Below are 17,447 nucleotides of genomic sequence, written 5' to 3' on the forward strand. Positions count from 1 at the left end.
CGCGTCTTCATTTCAGTGGGGAGCCGCAAAGTTTGTGTTTTGTTTCAAATCCGATCATCGAATATATCGATCGGTGCTTTGATTTCGCAAGCGCACCTCGATCGTACGATCGATCCGATTCGTCAAGTGAAAGGGGGGCTTGTAGATGCATGTTGCATGTGTGGGAGCCCAAAGTGAGCTGCAGTTAAGGTGAGAAGGTAAACCAATCCAGTTTCGCTGCGTGAACGGTTGCTGCAGCGACGAATCAGTAATTCTGAAGCTTGATATCCGTGAGCTGGTGTTTATTAGTTCGTTACGTTTGCGTTTGCATTTGCTCGGCAAAGATCAAGGAAATACTGGTTGCAATTTCCTACAGGCCGACCACAGCACAAGGTGTGTGTGACATTGAAGGGAAAAACTCAGAACGCGACAAGAAATACGCTGAAGGAAAATGGATGTCGCCTGGAGGTTTAGAGTTATTTTCATTATGGGGTTCTGTGTGATAATATTCGGAGATTTACTGGGTTACGGAGGTGCCAGGAAAGATCAGAAAGACAAATCTATGCTGTCCGGTTTCTCGGCGGGATTTTGGAGGAGTAGCCAAAGCGCTGTGGATACGGATGGATCGAGCAATGAAAATGGTAAGAAAAATCTAAAGAATCTTTTTGGTGTCTAAAATCTATTTTTGTTAATTAGTAATTTTCCGATAAAAGTCTCCATTGGACTTTAAAAACGAGTAAAACCCTAAATTGCAGCAGCTTGGCAACAAGGTTTTGAACCTACTTGCCATTTTTGCTGTTTATCTTTGTTCCACTGTGCTACCAAATATGAAAGGTTTAACAATATTCCTTCGGTCTTTTGTCCTTCCCAGTCTCTTTTTTGCAAGTATTCCTTCTGTGTCTTTCAGGGCTATGCCAAAACAAGGTCAGAAACATGGATCAGGTTTTCTTCAACTTTAGGAAGGCTGACTCGAATGCCCTGCCGAGATTTTTTTTTTTTTATTTTCTCGCAAGTCATGCTTGCATGCATTTTCAACTTTTCCATTTATGTTAATTCGGAGCAGATCAACCGAAACGACTATTGGTCAGGCCGTTTTCGGTTTATTGCTGAAAACAGGAAAGAATCACCTTTAGCTTTGTCAGCGCCGAATGATTTAGAACAGGTTTTTGGCTTTCTCCAATAGGTACGAACAGTTACATCACTCACTCGAACAGTCGTTTTTTATCGTCAACGGCGGTTGAAAAACATACACGCTTTGTTGCTCGAGACTCGAGATGCGGTTGGGAAACTTTGTATTAGCGTGGGATCACTGCCGTGCTAAAGTTTAGTGGCCCCTGCGGAGGTGCCTACAGTGTCGATTCGGTTTTATTACGTTCAAAAATTTATTTCTTCCTCTGACTGAAGTGAAATTTGTCAAATTTAATATTCACACTCTGAGAAGGAAATCGGTGTTAATTTAATATTAGATTCTATAAGTAAAACTTTAAATTCCAAATGGGAATATTTTTCGACAGTAATAAAATCAAAACATTACTGTACTGATCTTCAACGGTACTACGGGATGATGGGCAGTGATGTGCTTGGTCGTACCATAAACGAGTGCAATCGATGAAATTGTGAACAATTGTGATCTGTTTTTGCCATCGAGGTAGGTTTCTCGAATGATGCTTCATTCAAGCATCATTTATGATTACCGAACAGTTACATATTGAAATACTAGTTCTTTTTATGCATTCATTGTCTGTTGAGTTGGCCACCCTTCGAGCATAAGTTAGTTGAAAATCACGAACTGAGACTATTCTTGGATGAACCATTATCATTTTTATGTGTCGCGAACGTGCTCCGAACAGGTTGAAATGTAATTTAAAACAATTATCGACATGAACGAGAAGTTGATCTCTGCTGTAAACACACCAGGCACCATAGTCTCCTCACTGACACTCGCATGCAAACCTGGTTTAAATATTCTATACTGAATTTGATTTCAGCAGACCAAAGTCACGTATAAACTGAGTTAATCATTCATCCTGATTTTGTGTCTGATCACTTTCCGGTTACTTTTTCGCTATCTCACGATACAGTTTGGAACCCAAACGAGCATTGTATCCAATTATCGCGAAGCTAATTGGGATTGATACGAAATCTCACATTGAGAATCACTTGAATCACGAAATTTGCTGAATAAAGTAAATATTAGATCAGCTTAAGAATCAGCGTAAGGCCTTGACACAGTCACTTGTTCCAACAAAATATTTTCTTTTAAGATTGACAACTTTTCAATAAAAGCACTTTGTCATTCTTATGTGCATCTAAAATTTGTTCCGAATAATCTCCAATCTCTATTTTGGATTTTGTTTCTCCGGTCTGCAACAGCGATTTTAAACTGAAGTTTTGCTCAATTGCGTTTCCAAAAAATTGATAATCCTTAAAGGGTGTGATGCCCTGAGGGTAAGCAGTGTTATAGAATTAATAGTGGAATTCAATCGTGAAAAAGTTTTCTTTAAGTTAAATTAGCAAAACGCTGCAAAAAGTTTACTTGTCCGACCACTGGGAGCGCCGCTGTCACCTAACTAAAGAATTTATGCTTTACAAACAATTCAAAGATGCTTTACACTTGGTTTAAAGATTCGATCACGTGATTAAAATGTTCACCAATATGTACGATCGACCGGGCCTGCAAGAAAAAGTTAGGTTCTAATTTTTTTAGTGAAAAAATTCGTCAAACTATATTCGTAGATGGTTTAAAAAAATTCATACCATTTAAAAATATTCGTGGATTTACTTTCTAACGCACATATTGTATATTAAGAATTTATTTATTTATTTATTTATTTGTAAAAAAATCACTCTTGGTGATCTGCATGATATAAAATAAAATGCAATAAAAATATAACAGAAAATACATACAAAATACAATTACAAACGTATCATCTAGGAGAGATTCGTCGTTGAAAGTTTTTAGCCCACAAGTTAAAACCGAACCAATCGTAAACTTCGTTGAACCGTTTTGCCATAAATCGGACAGGGTCGTATAGTCCATAGTTTGCATTCCGTCCTTCCATAAAATAGGCCTTACAAGTACATGAATAGTATATGATGACGAATGATCGAAAGCAGTACGGATCACGGAGCTCCTAACCGTTTTCAAAAATAAAACCAAATTGCTTATTGGCTCAGGCGATAATGTCGTTATAATGTATACGGAAAGTGCGCGGTCACGAATAGGATAGACGCGTTGCAACACATGTCCTGCCATATTGTAGCTAAACGCTACAGGTTAGTTTTTACAGTAAAAGGAGATGGCGAAGCACTTTGAGATGCTAACGGTAACCATGTTAATCGAGCACCAATCTTTTGATCTTTTTTAAAAAGAGAAAAGAACAGTGGTCCAAGGTTGCTCCCCTATGGTACGCCAGAGATATTATTTATTTGTTTATTTATTTATTTATTGGTTCATATCCATCCGACCTGTTAGGTCTCCATGGAAGATTGGTTTGGACGGGGAAAAGCCAAATAGAAGCCATCCTCTTGTAGGCATAAAAACCCCGTCATCTTCTAATTATGTACAAATTCAAATAACAAATAACACATTACATATCACGTATCAAATAAACATGTTCATGGTCAAATAATAATTACAATAATTGAATGTTAACAAGATATAGCAAATTGCAGTCATTTATAAAATTCTACTGTTAACTACCTTATTATAAAAAGTTTTTGCGGATTCACCGAATTCAAACAAGTGTTCCACCAAGGAAAACGTACGAATACAAGCAGCGGTAGGTTCGTTAAATCCAAATATAGAACGAGTCGGAAAACTGGGACCCGATCTGAGTGTGAAGAGTCTACGGTATTTTAGGTACAATTGTAGCCACTTGCAGAGCGGTGCGAAAACTCTCAGCTTCTCACGTCTTGCAAAGGGGATACCGTGATCCACCCGATCAAACGCTGCTTTCAGATCCGTATACAGTGCGTCAATTTGCATTCCCCCTTTCATATTGCGCAGACAGAATCAACGAGATTCGTAGAGACTGAACGTTTTGAAAAAAAATCCATGCGCTTATCACCTTTCTTGTGTATAGGGAACATAACTAAATCTTTCCATTGGGTAGAGAACTGCTGGATTGAAGCATTGAACAATAGTGAATGAGGTCCAGCAGTGAGCAGTAGAATACTATCTCAGGATTCAAGTTGGAATACCGTCAGGTACAGCCTCTAACAAATATTTTAGTTTTTCGATGGCAGTCTTGACAATCTTCTCAGTTACCCGCAAAACATTGAAAATAATTCGTTAGGAGTGTTTCTAACAGCGGAGGCAATTTGTACCAAGAAAGTAGGAAAACGATATGCCTACAAAGAAGTTACATTTATCGTGCACACGCGTGCGAGAACACATTCGTAGCAAATTTTTCGTCAAAACGCATTTGATGCATGGTTATTGTCTGGCTTCGTTATCGATTAGATCGGGCTGCGAAGCTTGTAGGTGAGAGAAAATATACTTGTAGCAATTATGACCTGCTTAATGTGCAGGCGTCGTCGTTCCTGTAGTTTGCGGTGTCGTCGGCACTTCCGATGAAAATATAATAAACGATATAATAAATTCGATTCCCAATCTTGTTAGCATTTTGTCAGAGAAAAAAGAGATTTTGCTATTTTCCAATAGGTGTCGGTATTATACTATTTTAATCGTCAGCATTTTCATGCAATCATATAACACACAAAGCATTTATTTTTAAATACAATAATTCATACGGATGTAACTCTGTTTATATGTACAAAATATTTAGGACCGATTTTACGAATTTTTCGTAAAACAAACGTTCGTTTTCGTACTGTAAAACATGCTTTCTTCTCAGTGTAGCTTGGTTCCATTCGCGGATCCTACAATAACAATTTAAGTAACGAGGAACGTTATACAAACTTAATAAGCGTTGCCGCAGTGGCTCTCTCTTCCCTAATTTTCCTCTCTTTTCGTTTCACGTCTTGTCTCTTATCAACACCTTTGTTTCATTATTTCTTTCCACCGGGGAGAAAACTCCCTTTATATTGGCGTATTTCCATTATCGTTTGTCGTGATAAATACGGTACGCGCAATACCAACACCCCGCTGATGGGTCTGCAATCTTAGCTTGTGTAGCTTGTGGGATAGAGCGTTTCATAGTCAGCCGATCGCTCCGAGATAGACGCTGTTTAAGCCGCCCTGGGGAACAGGCCCTCAGGTTCGTACCTCCTAGCAGTATGTACATAAAGCATTTCCAGGTATTACCATCGATCGTCATCATTGACTTGGATCTTCATGGAGGCACTAGGCCACAATAGATCTAAATGCTGGTCGCAGTGGTTTAGTCTCCTATAAACAAGGCAGAAGCTTTAGATATCCAGAGCTATATTTGACGCTCCTTTCAGGTAACTCTCCCCATTTCATAATCCATAAACCATATCCGTTCGCTCCGTCGACTGCAAAAACCTGCCATTATAAAAAATAAAAAAAAACTCTACTCAAACACGAGGTTGGCCTATCGAGTCTTGTCTAAATTGTCTTACCCAAAACGTCGAATCTCGTTCAAATTATGAAATCTCATCCAAATTATTGATTCTCGTCTAAATGCTCGATTCACGTCCAAATTGTCAAATCTCTAAATTGTCAATTTTTGGTCAAATTGTCGATTCTCTTCCAAATGGCTGGTTCTCGTCGAAATTATCGATTCTCGCCTAAATTGTCAATTCTCGTCCCAATTGCCGAGACTCGTACAAATCATCGATTCTCGTCCAAATACTCGATTCGCACTCAAATTTTAGATACTCTTCCAAAAGTCCGATTAGGCCAATACAAATCATTTTCAAAGTTTTTGACACCCCCCCCCCCCCCACCCCTGGAAATTGGCTTGAAAAGTCGGGGGACAAAAAAATAATTTGTAGGATATGAGTTAAATTTTTTTTATAAAATCAATTGTTTGTGGGCTCGACAGCCTGAATAACTCGAAAAATGAGTGTTCGAGTTGAGTTAACGTCTCTAGCACGAAATAGAAATGGAAGTTCAAACAGTGGAATTTCCAAAACTCGACCAAAAGAATTTCTTTCGTTTTTATCTTTTTGTTCGTAGAGTTTTGCGTGTAAAATAAGAACGTATTTATTAAAAGCAAGAATAGATTTGGTTTTCACGTTTAAAATTATGTAAAAAGGCCTAAAATCTATATTTTTTTTGGTCGATTAAAAACTTCTCTTTGTTTTTTTTCGACCCCCCCCCCCCCCTTCAGTGGCCCAACACCGGAGGGAAAAAAACTTTGTTAAATATTTGTAATGGCCTTATCGCCGAAATTATCTTTTCTCGTCAAAATTACTAAATTGTCGAAATTCGCTCAACTGACCGATCCTTATCCACATTGTCGATTCTCGTCCAAATTATCGATTCTCGTCCAAATACTCGAGTCGCACTCAAATTGTCGATAGTCGTCCAAATGTCTGATTCTCGCCTAAACGTCAAATTCACGTCCAAATATTCCATTTTCGGCTAAATTATTAAATTGTCATATCTCGTCCAAAAGATCGATTCTCGTTCAAATTATCGATTCTGGTCCGAAAATTCGATTCTTGTCTAAATTGTCGAATCTCGTACAAATTGTCATTTCCCGTCCGAATTGTCGATTCTCGTCCAAATTATCGAAATTATTTTGTACAAATTGTCATTTCTCGTCCAAATTTTCGCTTCTCGTCCTTGAGTCAATGGCCGATTCTCGTCCAAATTATCGAATCTTGTCCAAATTGTCGATTCTAGTCTTAATATTCGATTCTCGCCCAGATGATCGATTCTTATCTGAATTATCATTTCTTGTCCGCATGGTGATTTTCGACCCTATTATCGATTCACGTCCAAATACTCCATTTTCGCACAATTGTTGATAATCGTCCAAATGTCCGATTCCCGATTAAATTATCAATTCTCGTCAAAATTACTAAATTGCAGTGGTTGGAGAATTCGCGAAAAAGTGATCATTTGAATCGATGAACATCCCTCATGAACATACCTACACTATTCGCCTGCCTCGCCGATAATGCACACATCAGCTTTGGATTTTATCACGAACAGAACCTCATTATGAACATCAGAATTCGTTCAAAAATTGAGTGTGTTCGATTTAGCGGATATAGGATGCCCGGGGACGCCGGAAAGTATTCAAAATAATATTACCACGAAAGGGCAATAGTTTAAAGTTAAAGCTTTACAAGCAGCAGAAGGAGTTATTTCGCACTTTTGCGTTGCACACGATATTCGTATATTTAGCGATGCTATGTAGCGTGAATGTATGTGATGTGATTGTTATACACTGAGAATATAACTTCGTATTGTTTTTGAAAAAACATTCGTAAAACTATATTCGTAGCTGGTGCATTAATTTCATACCATTTAAAAATTTTCGTAGGTTTATTGTCTACCGCAAATGTTGTTATTACGAATGGTTCGTAATTTTTACGAGAGCACATTCGTAGCTGTCTTGCATCAAGACCCATTTGATGCAAGGTTGTTGTCTGGCATCATTATCGACGAAAACGGGATGCGAAGATTGTATGAAGAGAAAATAGACTTGTGCAATTATGACCTTCTTGGTATGCAGTAGCTGTGGTTCTGCGGTTTGCGGCGTCGTCGGCTGTTCGTAAAGAAGTATGATAAACGAGCTCAGTTCGATTCCCGATAAAATCAGCTTTTTTTCAGAGATAATAAAGATTTCGATATTTTTCGATAGGTGTCGGTAATGTAGCATGCTGACACCGATCGGAAAATAGTGAAATCTAGTATTATTTTTATCGACAGCCTTTTCGTGCATTCGTAAAATCTACGAACCATTTTGTAAAATGCAATGATTCGTACGAATATAGCTTTGTTACTATGTACAAAACATTCAGGATTGATTTTACGAATCTACTTCGTGGTAGAAAACAACGAAAGAATTCGTAAAGCAAACGCTCGTTTTCGTACTATAAACCAAGTTTTATTATCAGTGTAGGCGAATTGAACCACTCGCGTCACTGTTTTCTCATGATAAAACCGTTCGCTGATGCTCGGCGTACACGGGCGGAAATCTAATCTCCAAAATGCGCAAAATGACTCATGATTTCAGGTTTCCAGCTTATTTTTTGTGAAAATACACCATGAATAATAATCATGATATCACGAACTTCTTGCAGTACAACACGACGCAAAATCATGAACTATTATTCATGATTTTGTGCTGTCTGATATGGAAGTTCAGTCATGATTTGACAGCAATTCAATTTCATGATTTTATTCATGTTAGCGGGATCGGATTTCTTTCCGTGTATGTATTCATTTTGCGAGTTTTCCAACCTCTGCTAAATTATCAAATCATATCCAAATGATCGATATTCATTCAAATTATTGATTCTGGTCTCAATAGTCGATTCTAGTCCGAATTATCATTTTCCGTCCGAATTGTCGATTGTCCTCCAATGAGTCGAATCTCTTTCAAATGACCGATTCTCCTCGAAATTATCGAATCTCGTCCAAATTATCGATTATCGTTCAAATGGTCGCCCAAATTATCGATTCTTGTCTTTGGGGTCTCGTATATGTTCAATCAAACTATCGTTACGACGTATCTAGGAGAACGTACCTGAGACTCGACCGGGTCGAAGGCGACTTCTGAGATGCCTAGCAAGGCGACGAGTGGCCCAAGATCAAGTTGAATGAAGACGACTCCTTGGAAGAATGCGAGCCACCCCTTTGTTTGCATTTTTGTATGTATATAAAAGTATAAAATCAACATTACGTGCAGATGTGCATGCTAATTAGTCGTATTTGATGCGCAAAATTGGCATATCCGTATTATTTTGGAGGCGACGATGAGGAATAATTATACACATTTCATTTATTTAAGTATGTTTATACGATAAAATCCAATTAAGCGCGATTCACTCCATACTGTTATGCAATTCTGTGCTGAAAATCGTATGTGTCGGTTAGGCCATTGCAAATTATCTTTAAAGTTTTTGTCTCTTTTAACTTAACGTTACCATTACTATAATTTTAGATGGAATGGAACTATAATTTACAGCTTTTTTATTTGTCTGACTACCTAAAGCATTGTTCAAGCCATCGAATTCTACTCGAAAATGACAAATATTGATCTATAATATATTATATCTGTAATTCAGAAAAGTAGTGCCCATTTCACTTCATTTGCCCAGAACAGAACTGATAAAAACACACGCGTACGTAAAAGTAATTTGAATTCTTATGAAAATACCTTTCTTTTGACACAAAAAAAAATGAAGCTCGGTGGCATTTTGAAGTAAGTCTCCTCTATACATTCATTAGTTTAATATCAGTGCCATTGGAATTTTAAATTTGGTCCATATTTAAACATAAAAATTCTTATGAGCGATGGACCATACCGTCAATGGCATACCTACACTCAGAAATGGAGAATAATGGAATGAAATACTTTTGGTTTCCACTGTATGGTGCAGTCGCACACACTTGTCGCGACACGTTGGCTCTACTGCGCACAAAATACAGGAATTGCATCATCTCTAAAAATGGTGCTTTTGAGTGGACTCGTCACCGGTCCAAATTATCGACGTATTGGTAGGATTATTTGAAGACTAAACCTCATGTCATCATGCCACAGATTTTAGCTGCGCTCAAAACCGATATTGAGGTAGAAATATCCCTTATATGCAAGGAGACAATGCAAAATTAACTGAAAATGGTTTGCATGTTAAAGGATAATTTTACATTCTCCTTCTCAAAATAATCAAAAAAAAAACATGCTTGATTAAAATAAGTAGAAAACAACAGAAACAACCGTTGAGTCGTCCGTCGATCACAAATATAAATAACATTCCTTAGGGAACAGCTATTCTATGGACTACTAAAACAGCAAACAACGAAAACCCATAGAATTTTCACATTTAAGATTCAGCACAAAGGCTTAATATATAAGCCTTGGTAATATTTTTTTCTTCACAAATATAAACCATCAAACTGAACAACAAATCAAGATAAAACTGTCACCAGGAGCAAATATAATAAAAAGAAGGATATTTTTTCTAGACAAGATTGGAGAGATTCTAAAAAACAACATTTCTACATTTTATGTTCTTCGCTAGTGCTGTGCGTCCCGATATTCAACATTGTTATTTCGTCAAGATAGTGCAGTGCTTTTCTGCTCATCAAATCCGGTCCCGCTGGATTGGATTTACCGCTGCCGTATGCAAACTCACGCACCTGGTTTTTACGAGCTCGCTTGAAAGATGCCGATTTTTATGGGACTTTTTTTCGGTGTTCGGGAAAACAAATCTCCAGAAAACAAGCAGGTTTCAGCAGGCCGAAAGCTTCCAAATATTCAATCATCCGCATCGAACCGGCTTACAGCAGAAATATATGTAAATTGCTGGAAATAAAACTGCACTTACCGATGGCAGCGGACGCGTGTCTTCGTCTGCTGGCAGAGGGATCAATTGATGTTGTTTGCTACCTTAAAAACACGAACCGAACAACACAAGTCCTTCGAAACCGGTACCGGCTTTCGGGCGAAAAAACCGGATGCAATCCACCTAGTTTTCTGTTAGGTTAGGTTTCAATTCTCCCAGTTTTAATGTTCTTAAGTAGAAAATATGATTCGTTTAAAATTTTATGTTGATTATCATAGAATTTGGTATCGCTTAACGTTGATCATTTTATTATAATTCCCTTCACATTTAAGATGTGAGTCTAAGGCTTATCTTGATTTGATGAAACGCAATCGATAAACGTTCGCTGCTGGATATATCTAGCAGATGATACCAACATTCAATTTGATCTTGACACACTTGTTTCACGTACGAAATACTCTTCGTGAGGCAGTAATATTTGACACTCGATTTCAATACATCATTCACGGTCATTCGTTCGGCAGAGGTGTTCTTTAGAGCCTATTTCGACGCGTGAACCTATTTGTTTTGTTGAATTGCGCCACAAGGCTACGGATGCCCCCCGTTATGTGCTTTTTCAGCATCATCTTTGACAGAGTGACTGCATAAACAAAACTATTTTTAAACATAACCTTGCAGTTTAGCTGTTTGCCCCAGCGCAGCACGACGCGTGGAATAGATTATCAGTCCCACAATGGGCAATAAATTTGGTTTATTATTTGCTAATCCCACCGGATGGCGCATTGCCATTTCTGGTGACAATTAATTCAGTTCCATATTTAGTTCTTGTTTTCTTCTCAACAAAGGGGTGTGTCCTCTGGTAGGTCGTTTTTTTGCAAACGAAAAATTAGAATATTATCAGATCCCATCTGTTCGCTTCGCGAACTTTTAGGATTCAACTAGAGGATCAACAGTAGAAAATGGGCAGAGAAATGTTTAAAAAACTATTCTACAATTGGTTAAAAATATTTTTTTTTGTAATTTTGTTAACCATTATACTGTAAACTGTTTGTGGATTCATCATTAAGCCAGCTTTGAACACAACCGTAGCCGTCACATAATTATCGAAGCTCGTGATCAAACAACAACATTACCTGAACCGATTTAACTGTATAACTAACTAATTATTTTTACATTTCCGGTCGCCCCTACAACCCATCCATTCACGCACCAACCAAAACACACGGCCCGAATCGGTACACACGTAGAAATCAGCAGCGCCGCGGAAAGTGAAATCGGCGCGGTCCGGCGACCCTTCGGTGGAGCCGGCAGTGCACTGAATTCCGCCCAGTTCGATTCGGTCGCACACAAGGAACGGCTGAAGAACTCGCTGCGTGAGGCTTGCCTGCCCAAGTTGTTGTGCGAAATGGCCGCCAAGCCCAACTATTCGCTGAACTTGCGCGAGCGGGACCTTCTCTCGCTGATACGGTAAGTCTTTGCTGCCACCTGTTTACTAATCCAAAATTTGTAGAGTAATTTATTTCACGGACAAAACACCGAAAATGAGTTGTTGATTGAAATTTAAAATTGCGATCGGATCCGTCTTGTTGGGCTGTCAGTGACAATGTTTTGCAGATTCCGTCCACTGGCCTTGGGGGAGCGCTAATTGCCGTAATAAATAAAGCTCAAACGGCCTACTCAAGATACATACCAAATGATGCTACAACTAGGTTAAATGGGGTAAAAAGCGCACCAGCTCGAGAGCTGCTGAACACGGTTGCACAATTTACCTCAGTCTTGAATTTCAACACTAGACTGTCGAATGTCATCGAACGTACAAACTACGGTGGTACTACGCAGCAATCACAAGTCACACGGTTTCGCCGTTGGTGGCGAAGTTAAAAGCAACACGTATTAGGATTTCAAATTGGTCATTATCTCCAAAGTTATTCCGTGTGCTGGTGGGTTCTGTTTCAACAGAAACGGGAGAAGGAAGCTATCCACTCGAACGGTACGGGAATTTCCGAAGGGGTTTCCTATATAATTTACTGGTTCGGGTGGTTTAGAAGCATGGTGAAATCTTTGTTGCAATATCTAACACCTGCACTGAATATTTTCGCTTTTCTGCAACGACCGCTGGATTGTCCTATGTGACAAAACAAACGGAAAAGAGAAAATCACATCTAAATCGCGGTTATGATTTGTTCCTCTCTGAAAAGCTTTTGAAATACTTACACCTATTCTGTATAAAGTTGATAAAATTTTACAAGAATAGCATATGGGACAAATATGCGTCAATTATGTATTCTGTCCATCACTATGTGGAACCAAATGTCTTCAAATTTTTTATTTTTTCAGTTTAAACACCATGTTTTGATTTAATAATTCAGATGATACGTTTCGAAATATAACTACATACAGATCAAAACATAAAAAATGACATGGCCAACGTGGTTAGTGGAAAAACAAAATGACTGACAGAGACTGCTAGATGTTCATGTGTTCATGTGAAAGATGCAAAAACCGAACGTAGGAGGACAATTGTTACTGTGGCAACACCAGCAGAACCATTCAACAACTGGATTTTAGTTTTCAAGTTACTTATACCATATGGGGGCGTGTAGTTAAAATAAATTAGCATTTTTACCACCCTATCGCCTCTCACTTTGGTGGATTGTGGGAGACCGCACTTCGATCCACTGAAAACATTTGTTCTGGGTTTTAAGGCAACTCCTCCGGCTTACCACTCTTCTCGTATCACTTTTTCATCGGTTCATTGCTTCAAGGTCTTCCCGACAAGAACTATGGTGATTGGCTTTGGCTCTAACACTGGTAGCGAGGAAGGCTCCGTAACTGCAAGGTTACCGACTCTGCTTTGACAAGCGAGTGGTCGTGGGTTCGAATCTTAGTAGAATCAAGCCATTCGATGTCAAGTGACTTTAGCATAGATTTATTCTCAGGCCCCTCATTCATCCTTCCTTCATGCTGAATTCTAAATTTACACACTGAAGCATCTTGACAGTGCAAAAGTCCCTCCTATAGTAAAGTGTACTGGTCAGAGGAATGAATGAATCCTCACCAGGGACGGCTATAATATGGGATAGTACTGGCAGTGAGGAATAAGTGGGTAAAATAGATCAAGCTTTGAAGGAAGGGTAAACTCCAATACACACAAGCACGTGTAACGTGTCTAGCAGCATCTACAACATTTCTGGTGACGTTTGCACCGAGTCGTCATCGTTAGCAGCATAGAGCCAGGGTTGCCCGTTATGTATCAAGTTTCAAGTCGCTGTTCCTAAGCCGCATTGCTGTTTCGAGTCATCTCTATTTAACTCGGTATGGGGTCACTCGTCGCCAATTTCCCAGTCGTCTCAAATGTCACAAATCATTTTAGAACTTTTCGCGCCATCTTGCCCGTTGATCCCCTCTGTTTCAGGTGCCGGTGGGGTTGCTGCAGAAAACTGTTTTCGTCGCACTGTCGCTCGGCATCCTGATAATGTATCTAGCCCACCGTAGCCTACCGACTTTCGCCAGATGGACGATAGGAATCTCTTCAAGCAATGCCTATAGCTCGTGATTCATACGCGTTCAGTTTGTAGTTCGCGAAATATCGTGGCTAGCGTCATGGCTTCAAGTCCATAGAGAACTCCCGGTATAACCGGGGTTTTGTACATTGTCAGCTTCGTAAGCCGGCACTGCAGTGCACTGTAGACTCGATTTCTCTTGATCTCCTTACTAGTGTCGTCAAGTGACAAACTATTGTATCACTTCTAGTTCGTCGCCGCCGACGATTAGCATCCGTGCTAGGCACGCGTTTGTCTCTTATGAGCCTCTTCCTTTCATGTATTTGATCTTCGACGCATTTATTTTTAACCCAATCCTCCTAGACTCCGCTTTCAGTCTGGCGTTGATTGCTCCCGCCGTCACAAAGTTCGTGGAATATCAAAGTCATCTGCAAAGCCTTGGTGAACTTGAAAGTGTCCCCGAGTAGCTCTGACCAGTCGCGTCAATTTATACGGAAAACCGTGTTCGTGCATTATCTGCCGTAACTGTTCGCGATCTCGATCGACTGTATCATATGCTGCTTTGAAATCAATAAAGTTGTGATGCGTGGGCACATTGTACTCTTGACATTTCTGCAAGATCTGCCAGATTGCACGAGTCCCCATGCAACCCCCTGGGAATTTCCTACGGAAACCTTGTGCTATCGGTGACACCCGGTGTAATAAGATCTGGTAAAGTACCTTATAGGCAGCCTTTCCCAAGTAACAATTCTAAGTTTTATTACGTTCCTATAGTGGTTTTCGTGACCTATTTCATAAAACCACTAATAAAACTATCAGCTCCACCAGAACTTTCTGATGATCACTATAAAACTGCCTTCTGACCAAGTGGTCCACTCTTCAGGTTATAAGCTTAAGTAGTCGTATCACGCCCTGCTAAAAGCAGCAATAAAACTGACTTAAGCCTTCGCTGCTTGACAGCCACCGCCATAAGTTAATAAAGCTTTTCACTTTTCGCTCACGTAAAAAGCTTAATCAGGTCGCCAGCTTTGTCAACTTAAAAATGCATCCGTGAGCAGGAAAGATAAAGTTTTACTGTCAGATCATTCTGATCTGATAAAATATACAACATTTAATAAATTTCAACCAATCTTAGTGCAACGTTAGTGTACAGCATATGCGCATTAAATTTTATCGTGCATATTGATATGTTAAGTGGATAAAAACAATGCGGAATTGAAATTTTATAATGTTCGAAAACTGGTTATTTTAACAAAATAAATATATTCAGTTATTCGATTTCAATTTCAAGCAAAATCACTTTTGCTACTTTCTGTGACGAGAAAACCGGTTGTTAAAAACTTTCTTTCTGCAAAACATCATGCTTTGATGAATTTCTGTTTGCGAGCTAAAACAAAATGCTAGAATATGACAATATGACCTCACATAAAAAATAATTTGGGTGTTGAACTCTAATATTCTTCATAATGGCAGCAATAAATCTGCTTGGTTATGGTGATACTAACAGATTTATTGCGGTTCATTAAACAACCATGATAAGATCAATTTTAATTGGTACGCCATATTGTATTGATACGCCGCACTTATGGTAAGTTTATGAGAGACGTGGTGCAGCTAACTAGTTTTACCACAATAAATTTGCTTTATTAACAGTTTTACCATGGTTTTATAGCTAACTATAAGTGTGTTTTTCCTCGTATCCTCTTGGTATTGCGTATTACCATTATAAAACCAGAGGTAATAATTAATACTGCAATAAATCCTTTATAAAATTCAATTAAAACCAAGTGGCTTTAGAATCGTTACTTGGGTTACCAACGTTATTCCACGATCGTTGCAGAAGTCGAACTGATCACCCTTTTTGAGATGGAACCACTTCTTTCATCAATTCCTTCGGTAGCTTCTCCTTCTCCCAAATCATGGAAATATCCCAGTGTAGAGCCATTGCCAGCGTTTCCCGACAATGTTTACGAAACTCTGCTGGTAAGCAGTCTTCAATAGAGGTTTTGTTGCTCGAAATAGCTGTTCTAATTCTTCGCGATCTCTGTCCTCCTTTTGGCGCTTTTTACTCCCCAGGATCATGGTCAATTGGTTCCTTGCTCCACCGTTTGTTGACATTCCCCATCCAACCAATCATTTGGTATACTCCAGGGCTTCGGAGACGCGATCGCTACCTCCTCGACAGCTGAACGTATTCTGCCTCAACTGTCTTTAAGGTTTTAAGCGCCTAACTTCTCGGAAGATGACAGTGCCTCATCCAGTATTCGCGCGTAGTTCTGGGTAGATTGCGGGTTACCCAGCTGTCTGATGCTCAACCGGGTAAGACGGCTTTCACGTGTCTGGTATACGATCGACAGTTTTGACTTTGAGCACACATTTACTGCTACTAGGTCAGAGTCCGCACTCCGCAGGGTTCGTGATGTTACAGAAGAACCGACCATCGTGAGTCCCTCGAGAACGTGGGTAATCTGATTCTTTGTACGTTGGTCAAGTGATCTCCTGCAGGCTTCGTGGATATCTTAGCGTGGGAGAGGCTGATTTGGATCTCAAGGGCATGAGAAACTGCGAAGTTTATACTTCGTTGGCCGTTATCGTTCGTATCGGTCTGCAGGTTATGGGGTTCTATCACCGGTCTTTGCATTTCTTCCCTATAGACCTGGGCGTTTATATCGTCGATGACGATCTTGATATCCCGTGTCCGACAGCTATCGTAGGTTACCTCCAGCCTTGCGTAGAACGCTTCCTCATCGGCGGGTCTACCTTCTTCGTATGGTCAGTTCACGTTAATGATGTTGTAATTGGAGAAACGGCTCTTTATCCTCAACTGAGACATTCTCTCGTTGATCGCCTTCTAATATATCGCGCGATTCTGCATTCTGCCCACTCTGGTAAAACTGGGCTTTTCCGCAGCGGATCTTCCAAACCTTCTCTCCTCTGCGACAGATTTCCTGCAGAGCTACAATGCCGAGTTTACGGGGGTGTAAAATGTTCGAGCAGCATCCCGTCGCCTCCTGTGAAATTTAGCGATCTGCAGTTCCAAGTACCGAGTTGGCACCAAGTACATACCTTTCGCAACTTCAAGCACGATTAAAAAACTGGCAACCAACCATCAAAGTCAAACCAAGCCGACTTATTGAAATGAGACTATGAACTTAGATTATGAATTTCTCAAATTTTGCTAACGCACATTTTTGCAAACGTTCTTTGTGACGCTTCGAAGTTTCGACGCTTTTTTCCTATCCTTCTCAAATTGTTGAATGATTTCCGAGACATATTTCCTGCCTTCGTCATTGCACTAAATTCTTCAATGGGTCGAAGTTGCGGGGATTTAGGGGGATTCATGACCTTTTGAACGAATGTTACATCCTTGGCGTTTTACAACTCTACCGTTGATTTCGTATAATGGCAAGAAGTCAGAAAACATAAAGATCGATCCTAACTCAGGGATGAAAGATCAGTGATTTTGATAAAATCTGTGAGTTGTCACCACGCGCACAAATCACGGTCCTTACGGATCATGACAAACAGTGAATCTTTAGCGTTGATCACAAGATTTTGTTCTCTAAACTG

At 39.5% G+C, this 17,447-nt stretch overlaps 1 protein-coding gene across 1 annotated transcript in view; it reads left to right on the forward strand.

Moving 5' to 3' along the window:
- Positions 1–430: 430 nt before the first annotated feature.
- Positions 431–17,447, forward strand: part of LOC128737993 (uncharacterized) — a 28,462-nt gene continuing 11,445 nt past the window's right edge. Inside the window, exons 1-2 of the mRNA XM_053832785.1 lie at positions 431–620; positions 11,622–11,841. Coding sequence (XP_053688760.1) covers positions 431–620; positions 11,622–11,841 — 410 coding nt within the window. The remainder of the gene's footprint in view (positions 621–11,621; positions 11,842–17,447) is intronic.

This window comes from Sabethes cyaneus, chromosome 2 (assembly GCF_943734655.1).
Source record: "Sabethes cyaneus chromosome 2, idSabCyanKW18_F2, whole genome shotgun sequence".
NCBI classification, from domain to species: Eukaryota; Metazoa; Arthropoda; class Insecta; order Diptera; family Culicidae; genus Sabethes; species Sabethes cyaneus.